The sequence below is a fragment of the Apodemus sylvaticus genome, chromosome 1, assembly GCF_947179515.1.
Source record: "Apodemus sylvaticus chromosome 1, mApoSyl1.1, whole genome shotgun sequence".
NCBI classification, from domain to species: domain Eukaryota; kingdom Metazoa; phylum Chordata; class Mammalia; order Rodentia; family Muridae; genus Apodemus; species Apodemus sylvaticus.
In genome coordinates, this window is record NC_067472.1 from 208,468,535 (window position 1) to 208,485,548 (window position 17,014).

General features: G+C 46.5%; 1 protein-coding gene across 7 annotated transcripts in view; it reads left to right on the forward strand.

Moving 5' to 3' along the window:
• The window catches only part of Znf667 (zinc finger protein 667), a 30,574-nt gene extending 18,621 nt beyond the window's left edge, over positions 1–11,953 (forward strand). For all 7 annotated transcript variants that reach the window (XM_052172240.1, XM_052172238.1, XM_052172235.1 and 4 more), the window contains one exon: positions 8,895–11,953. In XM_052172240.1, the coding sequence (XP_052028200.1) occupies positions 8,895–10,471 (1,577 nt within the window). In that variant the 3' untranslated portion in view covers positions 10,472–11,953. The remainder of the gene's footprint in view (positions 1–8,894) is intronic.
• The last annotated feature ends 5,061 nt before the right edge of the window (positions 11,954–17,014 follow it).

Sequence of the window (17,014 nt, forward strand, 5' to 3'; positions counted from 1 at the left end):
AAGAAGAGGTCGCTTGGGGAGAGCTCGTAGCCTGAAAAGAGCCAGAGGTAGGATTTTACCCCGTCAAGGTGAAGTTCCTGTGATAGCTTAGCAAGAGTGGTTTTTAAAGAGCGATTGGTTCTTTCTACCTTACCTGAAGATTGAGGATGGTAGGGAATGTGAAAATGCCAAGGGATGTTTAAGGCCTTAGATAGACTCTGAGAGATCTGGGAAGTAAATTCAGGACAATTGTCTGACTGGAGGGGGGCTGGGACACCAAATCAGGGGATGATCTCTCGGAGGAGGAGATCAGAGACTGTATGAGCTCTTTTGTTAGTTGTGGGAAATGCTTCCAGCCACCCTGAGAAGGTGTCCACCAAGACCAGGAGGTACTTGACACGTGTGACAGTGGGCATATGGGTAAAGTCAAGTTGCCAGTCAGTTCCAGGAAGGAACCCTCTAGCCTGATGGGTAGAAAAAGGGGTGCTATGATACCTCAAGTTGGAGTCTGACCTCTGACAAATTTTGCAAGAAGTGGTGAGAGATTTTTAAGAAACATAAGTCTTCAGGAGTAGGCTGTAAGTGGGTCTTAACAAGAGAAGATAACGCTCAGCTGTTAGGATGAAAGAGTTGGTGAAGATAGGATAGAGTTTGGCGAGTGTCAGGGGGTGGAGGTAGAGATGTGGGTTGTAGTGTAAGGATGTCTTGGGGAAGGTGAGATGAGTTTAGCCCCCTAAGGGCCGCAGCTCTAGCTGCCTCATCAGCTCGGTTGTTTCCCTTAGATACAATAGAGTCATCTGTCTGGTGGGATCTGCAGTGGACAATCCCAATAGCTGTGGGGAGATGAGAGGCCTTTAGCAAGGCTAAAATATGGTTTGCATTAGTTACTGATCCTCCTGTTGTGGTAAGTAACCCGTGCTCTTTCCAGACAGCAGTGTGGGCTGGGCGGTGGTGGCGCACCCCTGTAATCCCAGCACTCTGGGAGGCAGAGGCAGGCGGATTATTGAGTTCGAGGCTAGCCTGGTCTAAAGAGTGAGTTCCAGGACAGCCAGGGCTACACAGAGAAATCCTGTCTCGAAAAAACCAAATCCAAAAAAACCCAAAAACCAAAAAAAAAAAAAAAAAAAAAAAAAAAAAAAAAAAAAACCAAACAAAAAAACCAGATAGCAGCGTGGGACAGGAGGATATAGAAAGCATATTTGGGCCGGGCGGTGTTGGTGTCGCATGCCTGTAATCCCAGCACTTGGGAGGCAGAGGCAGGGGGATTTCTGAGTTTGAGGCCAGCCTGGTCTACAGAGTGAGTTACAGGACAGCCAGGGCTACACAGAGAAACCCTGACTCAAAAAAAAAAAAAAAAAAAGAAAGAAAGAAAGAAAGAAAGAAAGAAAGAAAGAAAGAAAGAAAGAAAGAAAGAAAGAAAGAAAGAAAGAAAAGAAAAGAAAGAAAGAAAGAAAGAAAGAAAGAAAGAAAGAAGCAAGCAAGCATATTTGGAGTCTGTGTAGGTGTTGTGGGATTGTCCCTGTGCCAGTTGAAAGGCACGGGTGAGAGCTATCAGCTCAGCCTGTTGGTTAGTGGTGTGTACAGGAAGGGCCTGTGCCTCTACCACCTCGGTGTCTGACACTATGGCATAGCCAGCTTTTCTAGTCCCGTCATATAGAAAGGAGCTTCCATCTGTGTACCAAGTATAGATAACCTGAGGCAATACAGGGCCTCCTGTATGTGTGAGGGGTGAGGTAATAGTTGCTCTAAAGTCTCAGTGTAGGAATGAGACAGGGAGTGGTTAGTATTAGGTCGGGGGAGAAGAGTAGAAATATTAAGAGGAGGACATGATTGGAAGGTGAGCGTGGAATCCTCTATTAGCGCTACCTGGAGAGAAAAAACTCTGGAGGGAGGTAGAGTCTGCAGGCCTTTGTAAGTTAGGAGCTGTGACAGGTTATAAGAAGAGAGTACAGTTATAGGAGACCCCAAGGTTAATTTCTTTGATTCTCGAATAAGGAGTTGAGTAGCTGCTAAGGCACGAATACAAGGTGCCCATCCCTGGATGGTTAAATCCAGCCTTTTTGACAAGTATGCTACAGGTGCAAAGGAAGGTCCCAGTTGATGGCCTAAGATTCCAAGGGCAAATCCCTCCTTTTCAGTTACATAGAGGGAAAAAGGGCGAGTCAGGTCAGGGAGATGTAAGGCTGGGGCCTTAAGGAGAGCCTTTTGGAGCCTCTGAAAGGGCTTGGCAACAGATTTGAGAAGAGGTTCATGGGTGGGGCCTAACGCTGCCTCGTATAAGGGTCGAGAAAGGAGGGAAAAGGAAGGAACCCAGGAACGTAAAAAGCTAACCATTCCTAGGAATGATAAAATCTCTTCCTTTGTAGAAGGAACAGTTAAAGACTGAATCAGATTCTTTCTATCTAAGGTAATAGCCTTGTAGGTTGGGGTAATTTTCAATCCCAAATAAGTAACCTGAGGAATGGACAGTTGAACTTTAGAAGGTAAGACCCTGTATCCTCGACTGGAAAGGAAATTTAGAAGAACAGAGGTGTCTGCTTGGCTAATCTCTAGATACAGGCTACCGAAAAGGACGTCCTCTACATAAAGTACAATCTTAGATTTAGGGAGAGATAAAAAGAGTATGTCAGAAGCCAGGGCCTGACCAAGTAGGCGTGGTCGTTCCCAGAATCCCTGAGGCGGAACAGTCCAGGCGAGCTGGGCAGAGAAGTGGGTGTCAGGATCTGTCCAGGTAAAGGAAAATATGTACTCTGACTGGGCGTTGAGAGGGATCGAGAAAAAATGCGTCCTTGAGATCTAGGACTGGGGAATGAGCACCCCCCCAGGGGATACTGGGAAGAAGTGTGTAGGGATTAGCTACGACAGGATGGCGGGGACCGCTGCAGAATCAGCGTGTTAGGTTTCTTAACTGCTAGTAAAGGGGTGTTGAAGGGGGAAGAAGTGGGGGGAAGAAGTTTTTCCTTGAGAGATCGGAAATGACAGGCTAAAGTCCCCTGAGGCTCTGGAGAGAGGGGGGGTATTGAGTCGGGGTGATGTATCTTGTAGAGCCCAGTAACTGGATGACAACAGGAGAATGATGTTTAGCAAAAGAGGGGGGTCCCAAAGTCGGGGGTCCACCTGAGAAGCTGGTAAAGGAAGCATGTTAGTGTTAGTGGGTTGACTGGCTGGAAGAAGGAGCAGAGGGACTGCTGGCGAGCTTGAGGGTCTGGCGGTGGCCTTAGAGCGCGTGCGCGTGCGCGTGGTAGGAGGGGTAAAGGTTGGCGCCAATGCAGGCCATTTGGAGCAAGCTGCAGCTGGCACAGAAGGAGGGGGCGCGTCTGAAGAGGCAGAGCTAGTAGGCTCTGGGGCCTGGTAAGAAGGAGAAACTGAGGCGGCAGTCTGGGTTTTCGGTGGCATGGAGGCGGCTCGTTGGCGTGATCAAGCGTTGTCGCGCCGTCTAGTGGAGGGAGGGTAGGCTTCCTGGCTAAGAGACGTTGGGTGGGGAACAGGAGGAGCAGAGGGAGGGTTGAGAGCTAAGATGGGAAAAGCTTGGCCAGAGGCCACCTCACTCACATACCAGCCTGCTGGCAGCATGTGTGGGGCGCTCTTAAAACAATCGGGTGTGGCGTGCCATTAGGTGGCCATTTGGAATTCTTATCTAAAGGGTATTCCGGGCCTTATCGCAGGGGTGTATCAGTTCTGAGCGCCTCAAATTGGGTCTTAATTTCAGAGATTCGAGATTTTCCAGGAGACATCCCAGTGGGGTGCCTGGAGGTACAGTCGAAGACAACTTGGCACCCACTGGGTGAGAGGGAAGTTACTGAACAATTCGTACCGGCATCCCAAGGACTTCTCAGTAACAGGCTGAACGGCTAAGCTAGAAATTCGGGCCGTCACGCGAACATCTAGGGGCCACGGCTGCAACAATTCCCTGGGAATTCGACCTAGTATTAAGAACTTTCAGCAAAGGGATTTAACCTCCTTCCGAGAAGGAAGAGCACCCCAGGGCCCGTGTCCTAACTCAGGTCAGCCAGGAGGCTGGTCACAAGGACCAGGGCATTGAAAGCCAGACCCTTAGCCCAAAAGAGGCTGGCCAGGTGCCATCTGGGCGTACAGGGTTCCTCCCGCCAACTGGAGGTGGGCCGCGGTGCTACAGCTCGCACTGTGGGGTGGCAGTGATGGTCTGTGCAGCAGTGGAAACCCATGTGGTGGATGACGGCAGGTACTGCAGATGGAGCCCACGTGCTGTAGCCGTGGCTGCTGGTGGTGATGGCCGTGGCAGTGTCCAGGTGGTGTCAGTTCTCCAGCATCAGAAGCGGCAGCTTCACTGTCGCGCTGGATGGCGACGGCCCCGCCGCCTGAGTCTGCAGGTCCTCTGCATAGCCATCCTGACACCAATGTTAGGATCGTCGGGAGGCTTCAGAAAGACCACACCAAGCCAGACAGTTCCACATGAGGCTTATTGAGAGGAAAGGGCAAGGTGGTGGGCGGAGAGAGAAGGGGGGTAAGACAGAGGGGGGCTTCCTTTATATATGGATGCTGCTGTAGTCACAGGTAAAGGTGGGAGGTGAGCCACATGGATTCTGGGACTACGGTGGCTGTCGCCTATGTGATGTCACAGGTTTCCTGATACCAACCTGCAGAGTTTCTGGATCTGAGTCACAGTGCTCCCATGTTGTGATCATAAAAAGAAAGAGCTATTAAGATCTGTTCTGTGGGTGTGTGGGAGAAGGGGGTGCCTCAGTGGGCCCGTGCTGAGGCATCCCTTCCCCTGAGAGACCACACACACATACACACACACACACACACACAATGGTATAGCATAGACTAGAGTTTATTTAGGGTATAGGGAGGGGAGTTAAGAGAGCAGTGCAGACAGGGAAAAGCAGAGAGGAGAGAGTGGAGAAGTTGAGGCCGGCCATGACCACGTGAAGGGAGGGGGAAGGGAATGGGAAGAAAGGGAGGGCAGGGGAGCAAGAGGGAAGAGAGAAAGAGACAAGAGAGAGGGGAGGGGCCAAGCAGCCCCTCTTATAGTGGGCCAGGCATACCTGGCTGTTGCCAGGTAACCGTGGGGGTGGAGTCCAGACAGAGTACCAACATTCTCCCATTTTCATTTAGTTAAAAAAGAAAAGATTAGAAAGAGGTGATGGAGAAGCAGGAATAGGGTCGTCGTGAGATCTGGCTGCTTCATGCTGACATTGGGGGCCACGTGTCTCTGGGGAACCTAGAGGGATGGGTATGGAGGGTGTTTGTCTAGTCTTAGGAAAGTTGGCTGTTTCCTTGCTGTCCAGGGTCTGTGGAGCCATCTGAGGATAGGTTAGGAGAACAGGTCCAGTAGAAGCTGTCTGTGTCTAGAGAAGCTGAGAGGAGATTGGAGCATCTGAAGGTTGCTTCTCTGGAGTTGTTCTGGATATAGTAAGTGCCTGGACTTGACAAGATGTTGAAACGCATTGTTATAGGTAGGGAATAAGATTAAGTACATTTAGCCGGGCGGTGGTGGCGCATGCCTGTAATCCCAGCACTTGGGAGGCAGAGGCAGGGGGATTTCTGAGTTTGAGGCCAGCCTGGTCTACAGAGTGAGTTCTAGGACAGCCAAGGCTACACAGAGAAACCCTGTCTCGAAAAAACAAACAAACAAACAAAAAGATTAAGTACATTTGGGAGAAAGAAAACTTTTTCTAAGGATGTACAATTGAAACCCAGAGGAATCCCACCCTCTGGAATAGGTTAGGTAGGTATACTTATCTGGATGGAGCCTGTTGGGCCCATGAGAGTTGATCTGAGAAGGTTTCCTGTAGCTAACAAGTTTACTAAAGAGATAACCACATGAGTTAACCACATAAAGAAGCTGGATCAGTGCTTCTTTTTTTGTTGTTTTTTTTTTTTTTTTTGCTTTTTGTTTTTTTGGTTTTTTTGGATTTGCCAGCAGAGGAGGGGTGGAGGGAGACAGACAGACAGACAGACAGAGACAGACAGACAGACAGACAGACAGACACACACACACACACACACACACACACACAGAGGAAGTGAGAGAGAGACTAAGCCTGACGAATGCTTTGGAAATCTCAAGCTGGTCCCAGTAGCATACCCCACACACAAAGCCATGCCCACCCAACAAGGCCACGCCTCCCAACGAAGCCACACCCTCCCGACAAAGGCCACGCCTGCCCATCAAAGCCACACCCACCCCAACTAGGCTCTGCCTCCTGTTTCCATTTCATTAGCTGTTGTTTAAGCATTAAAATACATGACCCTGTGGGGTCATTCTTATTCACACAGCCACAGAAGAGCAGCTATGACTGTCAGTAAGTTGTGTTGTGTTCATCCCACGCTCTTTTTACGTGGCCCGGGACCTCCGCCCATGTAATGGTGTCACCCCTGTAACTCAACACTGTTCTGTGGACAGGTGTGTAAGAGATTGGTAATGGCTCGGGACTCCCTAGACCAAGTTCTCAGCACAAAGATTTATTTGCCCAGAGGGACAAAGGGCAGGGATAAGGGACAAGGGCAGGGGGATAGAGGATGGGGGAGAGGGTAGGGAACTAGGAATCAGGGGGAAGGGACAAAGGACTGCCTCCGGATAGAGAGGGGACGGGTGTGGCCACAGGCAAGAGGCAGCTTATAAAGGTGAAGGGGGATCCCCGTTAGATGAGGTGCTTAATTTTAGTTGGGCATGTTAATTGGGTGAGCCCAGGCGGCTTTGATTGCTGCCCTTCAGTGCTCTGATATCTGGACTGCAGTAGTCAGCCCCAGGGGGAGGGAGTGGCCAGGAGCAGTCCTCGTGGCTAGCTTTAGGGGTGCAATCCAAGGGTTAACAGGGGGAAGGAATGGAGAGGGGCTTCTGTTAGGGTGCGTTTGCCATGCTCGGGCTGACTATCGCCCCTCTGCATTCACACTCCGCTGTATATGATGTGTGATATGATATACTCACATACCATACATACCCCATATCAGCCCAGCCACATTTTAGGTGCCCGTCAGTGCATGTGACTAGTTGGTACTATATTGACTAGCACAGTCCTGAAGCCTATGCTCTATTTATTGTGCCCCAATAAATTAAGGTCTATAATCAATATGTACTTTATTATTTGAAAAAATGATTCTTTTAAACTTTTTTTTAATATTTACTTTTATTTTTTATTAGATATTTTCTTTATTTACATTTCAAATGTTATCCCCTTTCCTCGTTTCCCCTCTGAAAACTCCTTATCCCATCCCCCTCCCTGAAAAAAGAATTCTTTTAAAGGTACTTTTTTTCCCCTTAATTTCAAGACAATTTTGAGCTGACTTTAAATTCAGGATCTTCCTGCCTTAGCTTCCTGATTGCCTGGAATCAGACATGACAGCACCGGTATTGGCACAATTGGGGCCATTTCAGACTAATATGTCCGACTCCAATTTGATCACTAAATAATAGATTCATTCTTTTTAGCTTAATATGCTACTCTGTTTTCTTGGAGTTTTTTCCTGTTTCTCTCTCTCTCTCTCTCTCTCTCTCTCTCTCTCTCTCTCTTTCTCTCTCTCTCTCTCTCTCTCTCTCTCTCTCTGTTTTTTTGGATTTGTTTTTTTTTGAGACAGGGTTTCTCTGTATAGCCCTGGCTGTCCTGGAACTCACTCTGTAGACCAGGCTGGCCTCGAACTCAGAATTCCGCCTGCCTCTGCCTCCCAGAGTGCTGGGATTACAGGCGTGCACCACCACCGCCCGGCTTTCTTTTAAGTTTGAAGTTTTTATAGTTTTAAATGTCCATCAATCATCATTGTTAGGACAAGTATAGTTTTCAGGATTTGCTATTCAGGAACGTGCTTTTAGTATTTATAACTTTATAGAGGTACTCGCCCACTTTCAAAGTATTGTCCAGCCGCAGTGGGTGGTAGTGGTGCACGGCTTTAATCCTAGCACTTGTGAGGCAGAGGTCAGTGGATCTCTGTGAGTCTGAGGCCAGCCTGGTCTACAGAGCAAGTTCTAGGACAGCCAAGGCTATGCAGAGAAACCCTGTCTTGAAAAACAAAAACAAAAATAGAACAAACAAATAAAAACAAAAGAAGAGGAAGAAAGAAAGAAATATTGTGAACTCATTCTTTAAAAAGAAAAGAGCATAGTTCATTTTCCCATTAATTTACAAAGTTTGATGTCTCCATAATTCAGTTTTAGATGATTTTTATCGCACAGGTAACATTTTTCTTACCCATTTGCAGTTAATTTCTATTTCCACCATTAGTCCCAAGTAACCACATAACATTTTTTGTGTAAATATCCCCTTTTAGAAATGTTTCATATAGTAAATTACACTTAACTGATGAACAGTCTGGAGCTAAATGTGGCATATGGTATAAACTACATCACGTACATAAAAACTTGATTTATTCACTTTCAAACTTCAAACATTCCTGGGATCCTGTTGCTGTGATTAAACACTCAGAAGAAAGCAACTTAAGGAAGAAAGGATGCTCATGATTCCAGGTTACGCTCCATCCCTGAGGGAAAGTTAAAACAGCAGGAACTTGGGGCAGCCAGCCGCTGTATCCGCAGTTAAGAGCAGAGAGATGGCTTCATGTGTGCACTGCTCAGCTGGCTTTCTGCTTGCAAGTCACCCAAGCCTAGGGAATGGCCCCACCCACAGTATTCATATAATTATCTTCTGCTTCTTTTTATTCGCTCTGGAACCCCAAGCCCAGGGATTGGTGCTGCCCATAGTGAATTAAGGTAATTAAGATATCCTCAGAGGCCCTCCCTTCTTCTAGGTGATTCTGGATTTTGTCACACCAATGATTAAAAGTAATCATCACGAGATCTTACTATAGTAATGGGGACTATATGGTAAGACACATGGTTCTTGTTAACATTGGGTTGTTATAATCACGATAATGAGTCCTTTTATACAAGCTTCATTTCGTCACAGGAAAAGTAACCCCAACTTCTTGGTGTCTTTCAGAATCAGGCTCTAAGTATGAGACCAAGAAGTTACCACCAAATCAATGTAACAAATCTGGGCCAACCATCTGTAAGGAACCAACTTCTTCACAACAAAAGGTTCCCACAGAGAAGGCAAAACATAACAAGAATTCAGTCCCAAGAAAACCCAAGAAAGAACATTCAGGCACAAAATCTTTCAAGTGTAATCTTTGTGGGAAAACCTTTTTTCGAAGCTTATCTCTTAAACTTCATCAAGACTTTCACACTGGAGAGAGGTCTTATGAGTGCAGTACCTGTAGACAAGGCTTCAGGCAGATCTTGTCCCTCATGACTCATCAGAGAGTTCACAATCGGAATAAAAGCTATGAGTGTGATAAGTGTGGGGACATTTTTAATAAAAAGTTAACTCTTCTGATACATAGAAGAATTCATAATGGAAAGGAAAATTTTCACCATGAGAAGGCCTCAGATTCATGCCTCTCTCTCAGTCTACCCCATGACAATCATACGACTGACAGCATTCACCAGTGCGGAAAATGTGGGAGAGTCTTCAGCAGGAGGTCATCACTTTTACTTCATAAGAGGATTCACAACAGAAAGAAAATACAAAAAGACAATAAATACGGGAGAGGCTTCAAAAAGAAGACAGTCCTTGTACATAAAACAGTTTGCACTGGAAAGAAAACTCAAGAAAGTAAGGCGGCCTTAATTCAAGGTCCGAGGCAGAAAATGTGCCAGTCAGAAAACCCGTTTTTGTGTAGGAAGTGTGGGAAGTCCTTCGGGAGGGTCTCAGGGCTAATGCTTCACCAGAGGGCTCACACGCAGGGCAACCCCTACAAGTGCGGTAGGTGTGGGGAAGACTTTGGACGGCTCTCCACCCTCATTCTGCACCTAAGGACCCACAGTGGGGAGAGGCAGTTTAAATGCAACAAGTGTGAGAAGGTGTGCAATCGCCTTTCATCCTTTATTCAGCACCAGAAAATTCATAAAAGGAAAAAGAAACTCATTCAGTGCAAGGAATGTGGGAAGATGTTTGGTGGGATGAAAAACCTTAAAGTACATCTCAACATCCATTCGGAAGAGAAGCCCTTCAAGTGCAATAAGTGTAGTAAAGTTTTTGGCCGTCAGTCATTTCTTAGTGAACATCAGAGGATCCATACTGGCGAGAAGCCCTATCAGTGTGAGGAATGTGGGAAGGCCTTCAGTCACCGGATCTCTCTGACCCGACATAAGAGGATTCACAGCGAGGACAGGCCGTACGAGTGTGACCTGTGTGGGAAGGCCTTCAGCCAGAGCGCTCATCTTGCACAGCATGAAAGAATTCACACTGGAGAGAAGCCTTACGTGTGCAAGATATGTAAGAAGTCCTTCACTCAGCGCATATCCCTCATTCTACATGAAAGAAGTCACACTGGGGAGAAACCCTATGAGTGTAATGAATGTGGGAAGGCTTTCAGTAGCGGCTCGGACCTTATCCGACATCAGAGAAGTCATTCTTCAGAGAAACCGTATGAATGTGGCAAATGTGGTAAAGCTTATAGTCGGAGCTCGTCTCTGATTCGACATCAGACTACACATTCGGAGGAAACATCCTAAAGCTGCCACTGAAGCTGAAAAAGCTAACAGGGTACAGAGAGGTGTTCAGAGACATGGAGCGTGTGAGTGTTCTTGACTTATGATGATGTGTGTCCCAAACGAAATATATACTTAATATCCCTGACCTGCCAAATGTGATCACCCAGCAGCACGGTGTAAGGTGGAGTCCCAGGTGTCCACTCTCCTGACTGTGTGGCCTCCCGGAAACCGCGGCCTGGTCCTGCCGCCCAGCATTGCCAGAGTTATCATCCTGCTTGTCATCAGCCTAGGGAAAGATCACAATTTGACCCAATTCCTAGTCGAATGGATATTGTTTCTGTACCATCAGAAGGCTGAAAAATCATAAATTGTCAATCATTAATTGGAGGATGGGAATGATCTGCCAAACACATGTTTTGTGTATGTGGGGCCACGTTATATTTTCCCTTTGGAAGCTGAAGGGCAAGAGCAGTCAGTAGATTCTGAAGAAGGTCTGGGAGCAGCTGAGGTATGCTCAGAATTTCGGAGCAGGGTTTGTGAATGAAACTGTATTTCAGTAGACATTTCATTTTTAGTGTAGTGTGCATGTCATATCATTGGATACATAAAGTGAACCGGAACTACAAAGTTCATTTTTCTGGATGGAACTTTGAGCCTTAGTTGAGGTCCCAGGAAAATAGAGTGTTAAGTCCAACAGGCAAACCAGGCAAAGCAGGGTGCCTTTTCCTGACAGATCTGTGCTGGGGTGAGAATGAAGAGAGTGAGTCTTTAGTTGCTAGAAACTGTAGTTACAGTGGGTGTGGAGCAGTAGTCAGTACCACACTGCCTCCATGGCTGTGAAGATACACTGTGAAAATTTACTAAGACAGGCTGGGGACTTGGGCAGGAGATACTGAAGAATGAGGAACTTCAGAGCAGGGAGAAGCTATTTTTTACTTTTTTTTACTTGAAAATAAATCATCTATATTTATATAAGTAAACGGTGTTTTCATATAATACTTCTAGTTGCTCTACAAAAAGTTACTCTTGACATATATGTTTGGGTTTTTACAGTCTGGATATTTGTGCCACCCCAAAACTCATGTGTTGAAGCCCTAACCCTTCAATGTGATGCTATTTTGAAATGAGATTAATGGAGTTGTGGAGCGGCTGGGCCCTTTTGATGTGTTTATTGATCAGAGACACCAGAGGGCGTTGTCTCCTGTGCTATGTGAGACACAAGCAGGCCCTCTGCAAACCAAGGAAGAAACCTCAGCAGGACCTGGCCAGTTTGCTGCCCTCGCCTTGAATTTCCAGCTTGTGGAGGAGCTGTGAGGACCTGAGTCGGCGTCTGTGGTGCTGTGTCACAGCAGCTCAAGCTGGAGCTCGTGGAAGAACTCCTGGGTTAAGGTACTGGCTGGTTTCCTTTGACCTGTCCAACATGCTTGATATTTATTTTTTGTCCCCTTTTCCAGCTTCTGTAAGCTATATAAGAAATAAAGTCTGAGTTCTTTTGTGTGATTAGATTGTGTACAATCAGGTTCTTCTGCAAAAGCTGTTTCAGAGAACCTGTGTTTCTTGATAAGAAAAGCTTATAGTGTTTGTTTATATTGTTAAGTTTATGTGGGTTCTAATTTTGACCACAAACATTGGGATTTGAACAGGAAATGTCCACACAGGCTCATCATTCCTGGCTGGTAGGAGGCTCCGAGAAGTTCAGGTGAGGCCTTACTGGAGGAACTAGGTCTCGGGTGTGTGGGGTATCCTTGGGTACAATGTCTTTCCTACCCTCTCCTCTAAAACCTTTCTTTATTATTTTTTTTTAAAGATTTACTTATTTATTATATGTAGCTGTCTTCAGACACACCAGAAGAGGGCGTCAGATCCCATTACAGATGGTTGTAAGCCACTATGTGGTTGCTGGGATTTGAACTCAGGACCTTCAGAAGAGCAGTCAGTGCTCTTAACCGCTGAGCCATCTCTCCAGCCCCTAAAACCTTCCTTTAAAGACTTAATTTTTTTATTTTAATTGTGTGAGAATATCAAGCAGGAGCAGGGACTCATAGCCAAACATTAGGCAGAGCTCAGGGGGCCCCAGAGAGAGGGGGGATGGACTGTGGGAGCCAGGGGGGTGGAGAACATGGCCTAAGGACGCCAACTCAGCAGCAGTCATGGGGCCCAGTCACATAGTCTGCCTGGGCCCGGGCTTCACTGCGTCTTCTGACATCCCGAGAGACCTATTCTTTTCTGAAGGGAAATGGAGAAATAGTGGCTCTGGGGAGGTGAGTGTGTGTGTGGGGGGGGGTGCAGGACCGGGAGGAGTAGAGGGGGTGGGAGCTGCTGTCAGCACGTGTGGGAGAAGAAGAAGAAAAACGTTTAAAATACTTTATATGTATGAATGTTTAGCCTGCGCATATGTCTGTGTACCACACACAAGCCTGGTCTCGGCACAGAAGAGGCCGTCAGATGCCCTGGGACTGCAGCTGTGGACGTGAGTCACCAGGTAGGTGCTAGAATTGAACCTGTGCAGTAACAAGTGCTCCGAACTGCTGAGCCGGTCCCCCACCCTCTGCTCTCTAAGACAACCAGTCTACGGTACTTAGATACAGCTCAAGCTAACTAGTACACTAGAGAGCTTACAAGTCGACCTTCTTCTGTCCCTCCTTTCCCCGTCTCTTCCCTGCTCGCCCTGCTGTGATGGGATAAACCCAGCTTTGGTCTGCTCAGGTCTGAAAGTAAAAAATCTAATACAAATAAGAAAACAACCAAAGCGTATGGAAGTCAAACTTGCGGGCAGGGTAAAGGCAGCTGAAATGTTAAATTTTCAGATACATAAACAAAACCAAAAATCACTGCAGCAAGTGTGAAGAATGGCACAGAGAAGACTCAAGGAGAGCTACGTCTTTCTGTAGTTCTATGCCTCTCGCCTGTGTCCAAATGTTCTGGCGAGTCTGCTCTCTTGGTTCGAGACCAACAGTATCCCTAGGCGGGTGCCACCTGAGGTGTGTCTCCGTGGAAGTAGAGCGTGTGCACTCTGATCTTTCATTCTGTTGGCTGCGACTCAGGAGGAGACTCTGTCTGGCTTACAGCTCCAGGCACAGAGCCTCACTGAGAAGGCAGAGCCTGGAGGAATGCTGGTTCCCGGCTGTTGTCCGGCTCAGGCTCATCCCGCTGCCCACACACCGCAGGGCACCCGGCCCGAGAACGATGGCGGCACCCCAACCTCAGCTTACAGTCGGAGACCATCCGCCGCAGACACGCCCATGGGCTGATCTGGGTAGTTCTTGACCAGGACTCCTCAATGACTAAGCTACCAGTCTGATGGGCCTGAGTCCAATCCCTGGAACTCACGTGGTGAAAGGAGAGAACCAATTCTTGCAGGTTATATACACGTACACGCACAACACACTACAATGTAATCTTTAAAAAGAATATATAAGGCTGGGCGGTGGTGGCTCACGCCTGTAATCCCAGCACTTGGGAGGCAGAGGCAGGCGGATTTCTGAGTTCGAGGCCAGCCTGGTCTAAAGAGTGAGTTCCAGGACAGCCAGGGGTACACAGAGAAACCCTGTCTCAAAAAAACCAAAAAAAAAAAAAACAAAAAAACAAAAAAACACATATATATATATAAGATTGAACTACCTGAAATATACTTTAAAATACATAAATTAAATGTAAATTGGTGTTTTGTGTCTGGTGGCAGTAGGGAGAGTATCAACACTCAGAAAACTGAAACATGGGGAAGGGGATAAAAAGGAGTTCTCTTTTTTGTTTTTGTTTTTGTTTTGTTTGTTTTTCCCGAGACAGGGTTTCTCTGTGTAGCCCTGGCTGTCCTGGAACTCACTCTGTAGACCAGGCTGGCCTCAAACTCAGAGATCTGCCTGCCTGTGCCTCCCAGAGTGCTGGGATTACAGGCGTGCGCCACGACCGCCCGGCTTAAAAAGGAGTTCTAGAGTAATTGCTTAGCATGTGGTGAGGTCCTGGGTTCAATTCCAACAGGTAAAAAGAGAGGTTATAATAAAGGGGTTAGTTTCCAAGAACACATAATACTCAATGGACATAAGTTGACTTACAGAGGTGCAACTTAAATGATGTTAAAGAGCCAACAGAAGCACCCAGGACCCCTGCTTGGCTTCAGCTATCCAGGAACTTTTTTTTTAAAGTGTTTAGCCACCTCCCGGGTGGTCAAGCTGCCTGCATGACCGGTCCCTCTCAAAAAATAAAATAGAGCCAAGAATGTTACATGCCTTTAATCCCAGAACTCAGGAGGCAGAAGTAGGGGGATTTTTATGAGTTCAAAATTAGCTTGGAGGACAACATAGATAGTTCGTAGTCGATAAAACAAAAACAACAAAAGGTAGAGGCCTGGAGAGATGGCTCGGTGACTAAGAGCGCGTGGTGCTCTTGCAAAAGACACAGCTTCAGTTCTAGCACCCAAATGGTGGCTCAGAGCGGCAACTCCAGTTCCAGGGGATCTGATGCCCTCTTCTGGCCTCCAAAGATATGAGGCACACACGGTGCACAAACATGCAGGCAAAAGTGTGCACAGACTTACAAATACAATCAACAAGGCTGGGGAGATAACGCCGGTAAAGCACTTTCCACAAAAGCCTGGCCACCTCAATTGGATCCATAGAACCGAGGTTAAAATCAGCTATGGCAGCACCTACTGTAATCCCTACTTGAAGTAACCCCTCATGTGGACTCCTGTCAGGAACCCCAATAAAACCTATTGTTGTGCTGGAGAAATCCCCAGTGCCTTCATGATGGCTCACAACTATCTATAACTCTACTTCCAGGGGATCTGACACCTTCTGCTTCCTCAGGCATACATGCAGACAGAACACCCATACAATAAAGTACATATTAAACACCCATACACATAAAGTACATATTAAACACCCATACAATAAAGTACATATTAAACACCCATACACATAAAGTACATATTAAACACCCATACAATAAAGTACATATTAAACACCCATACAATAAAGTACATATTAAAAAAAAACAACTCATTGGTTGACTACTATGACTAAGTTGGACTTCGATGCAGTCATTTTTTTTTACTCTGCAATGAGTAGTGTGTGTGTGTGTGTGTGTGTGTGTGTGTGTGTCACAGGAAAGTCCATCATACAACATGGCTCTACAGGATGGCCCCAGAAAGTTATCATTATCATCAATTGAGGGAAGCAGCGCTGTCACCATGATATTAGGTAGCTAGTGAGGTGTTAGCAGGCTTAAAGTTGTTCAGGGTGGACACATCCCTCAGAAGCAGCAACTTGTAAAACCAGAAAACAAAATGTAGGACTCTGCTTATTGATCGAAACAGTGGGACTAGTCATATCTCTGTCCTTCAATAAAGATATGGCATTCTGAATTTCCCAGAAGGGCTGCTGTAGTGGTTCGGATAGGTTTGACCTCATAGAGTCACGTGCTTGAATGCTTGGCCCCTAAGTCTCACTATTATGAGGTGTGCTCTTGTTGGAGGAGATGTGCCACTATGGAGGCAGGCTTTCAGGTCTCATATATAAACTCAAGCTATCCTGGTGTAATGTCTTCTCCGCCTGCCAGCAGGGCACACTCCCCTTCTACTGCCTGTGGATCAAGGTGTAGAACTCTCAGTACCTCCGACACCATATCTGCCTGCACTCTGCCCTGCTTTCTGCCATGATGATAATGGCCTGAATTTCTGAAACCGTAAGCCAGCCCCAATGAAATATTTTCCCTTAAATGAGTTGCTTTGATCATGGTGTCTGTTCACAGCAATAAGATCCTAAGACAGTTGGAAAAGAACAAGGGTTTATATACTATTATCTCTTTCCTTAGGAGTTAATCCAAATGAGCCTATCAATCACCCAGGCTGAAAAAATGACTCTGGGGAAAACTTTCTGTCCTAGAGATAATAGAAATATAAACACTGCCTACATTTCTGAGGCTTCCACTCACTTTCACCCACAATGGTCCTTTGGAAATGCTGTAATTTGCCCTTTGATAGACACCTGCTATCCATCCTTTGCCTGAATTCTTTCAGTGGAAATCTTATAGACTAGGATGCGAAGGGGAGCCAGAGCTAGAGCTTGGTAACACTAAGATGATTATTCTTGGACCAGGGTACAACCTCACCATCATCTGGGGTTAATTTTCACACTTTGTCAGGAAAAAATGTATACATGTGGATGTCTGTGTACAAAGTATGCATGCACCAGAGAGAGCATGTTTTTGGAGGTCGATGACAGGTGATCTCAATTGCTCTCCATTTTTTTTAAAAAAGATTACAGTGTATATGTATTTATGATGTGAGGGAAATGTGTGCCATGATGCTACTCCGCAGGTTAGAGGACAGTTGCGGTAAGTAGATTTCCTGCTACCACCTTCCCATACGTCCTTGCGCTTGAATTCAGGTCGTCAGGTTTGGGCAGCAAGGGTTTTATGGTCTGTCACCTTTTCTATTGAGAAAGATTCTCACCATGCGGTGGTGGCGCACACCTGTAATCCCAGCACTTGGAAGGCAGAGGCAGGTGGATTTCTGAGTTCGAGGCCAGCCTGGTCTACAGAGTGAGTTCCAGAACATCCAGGGCT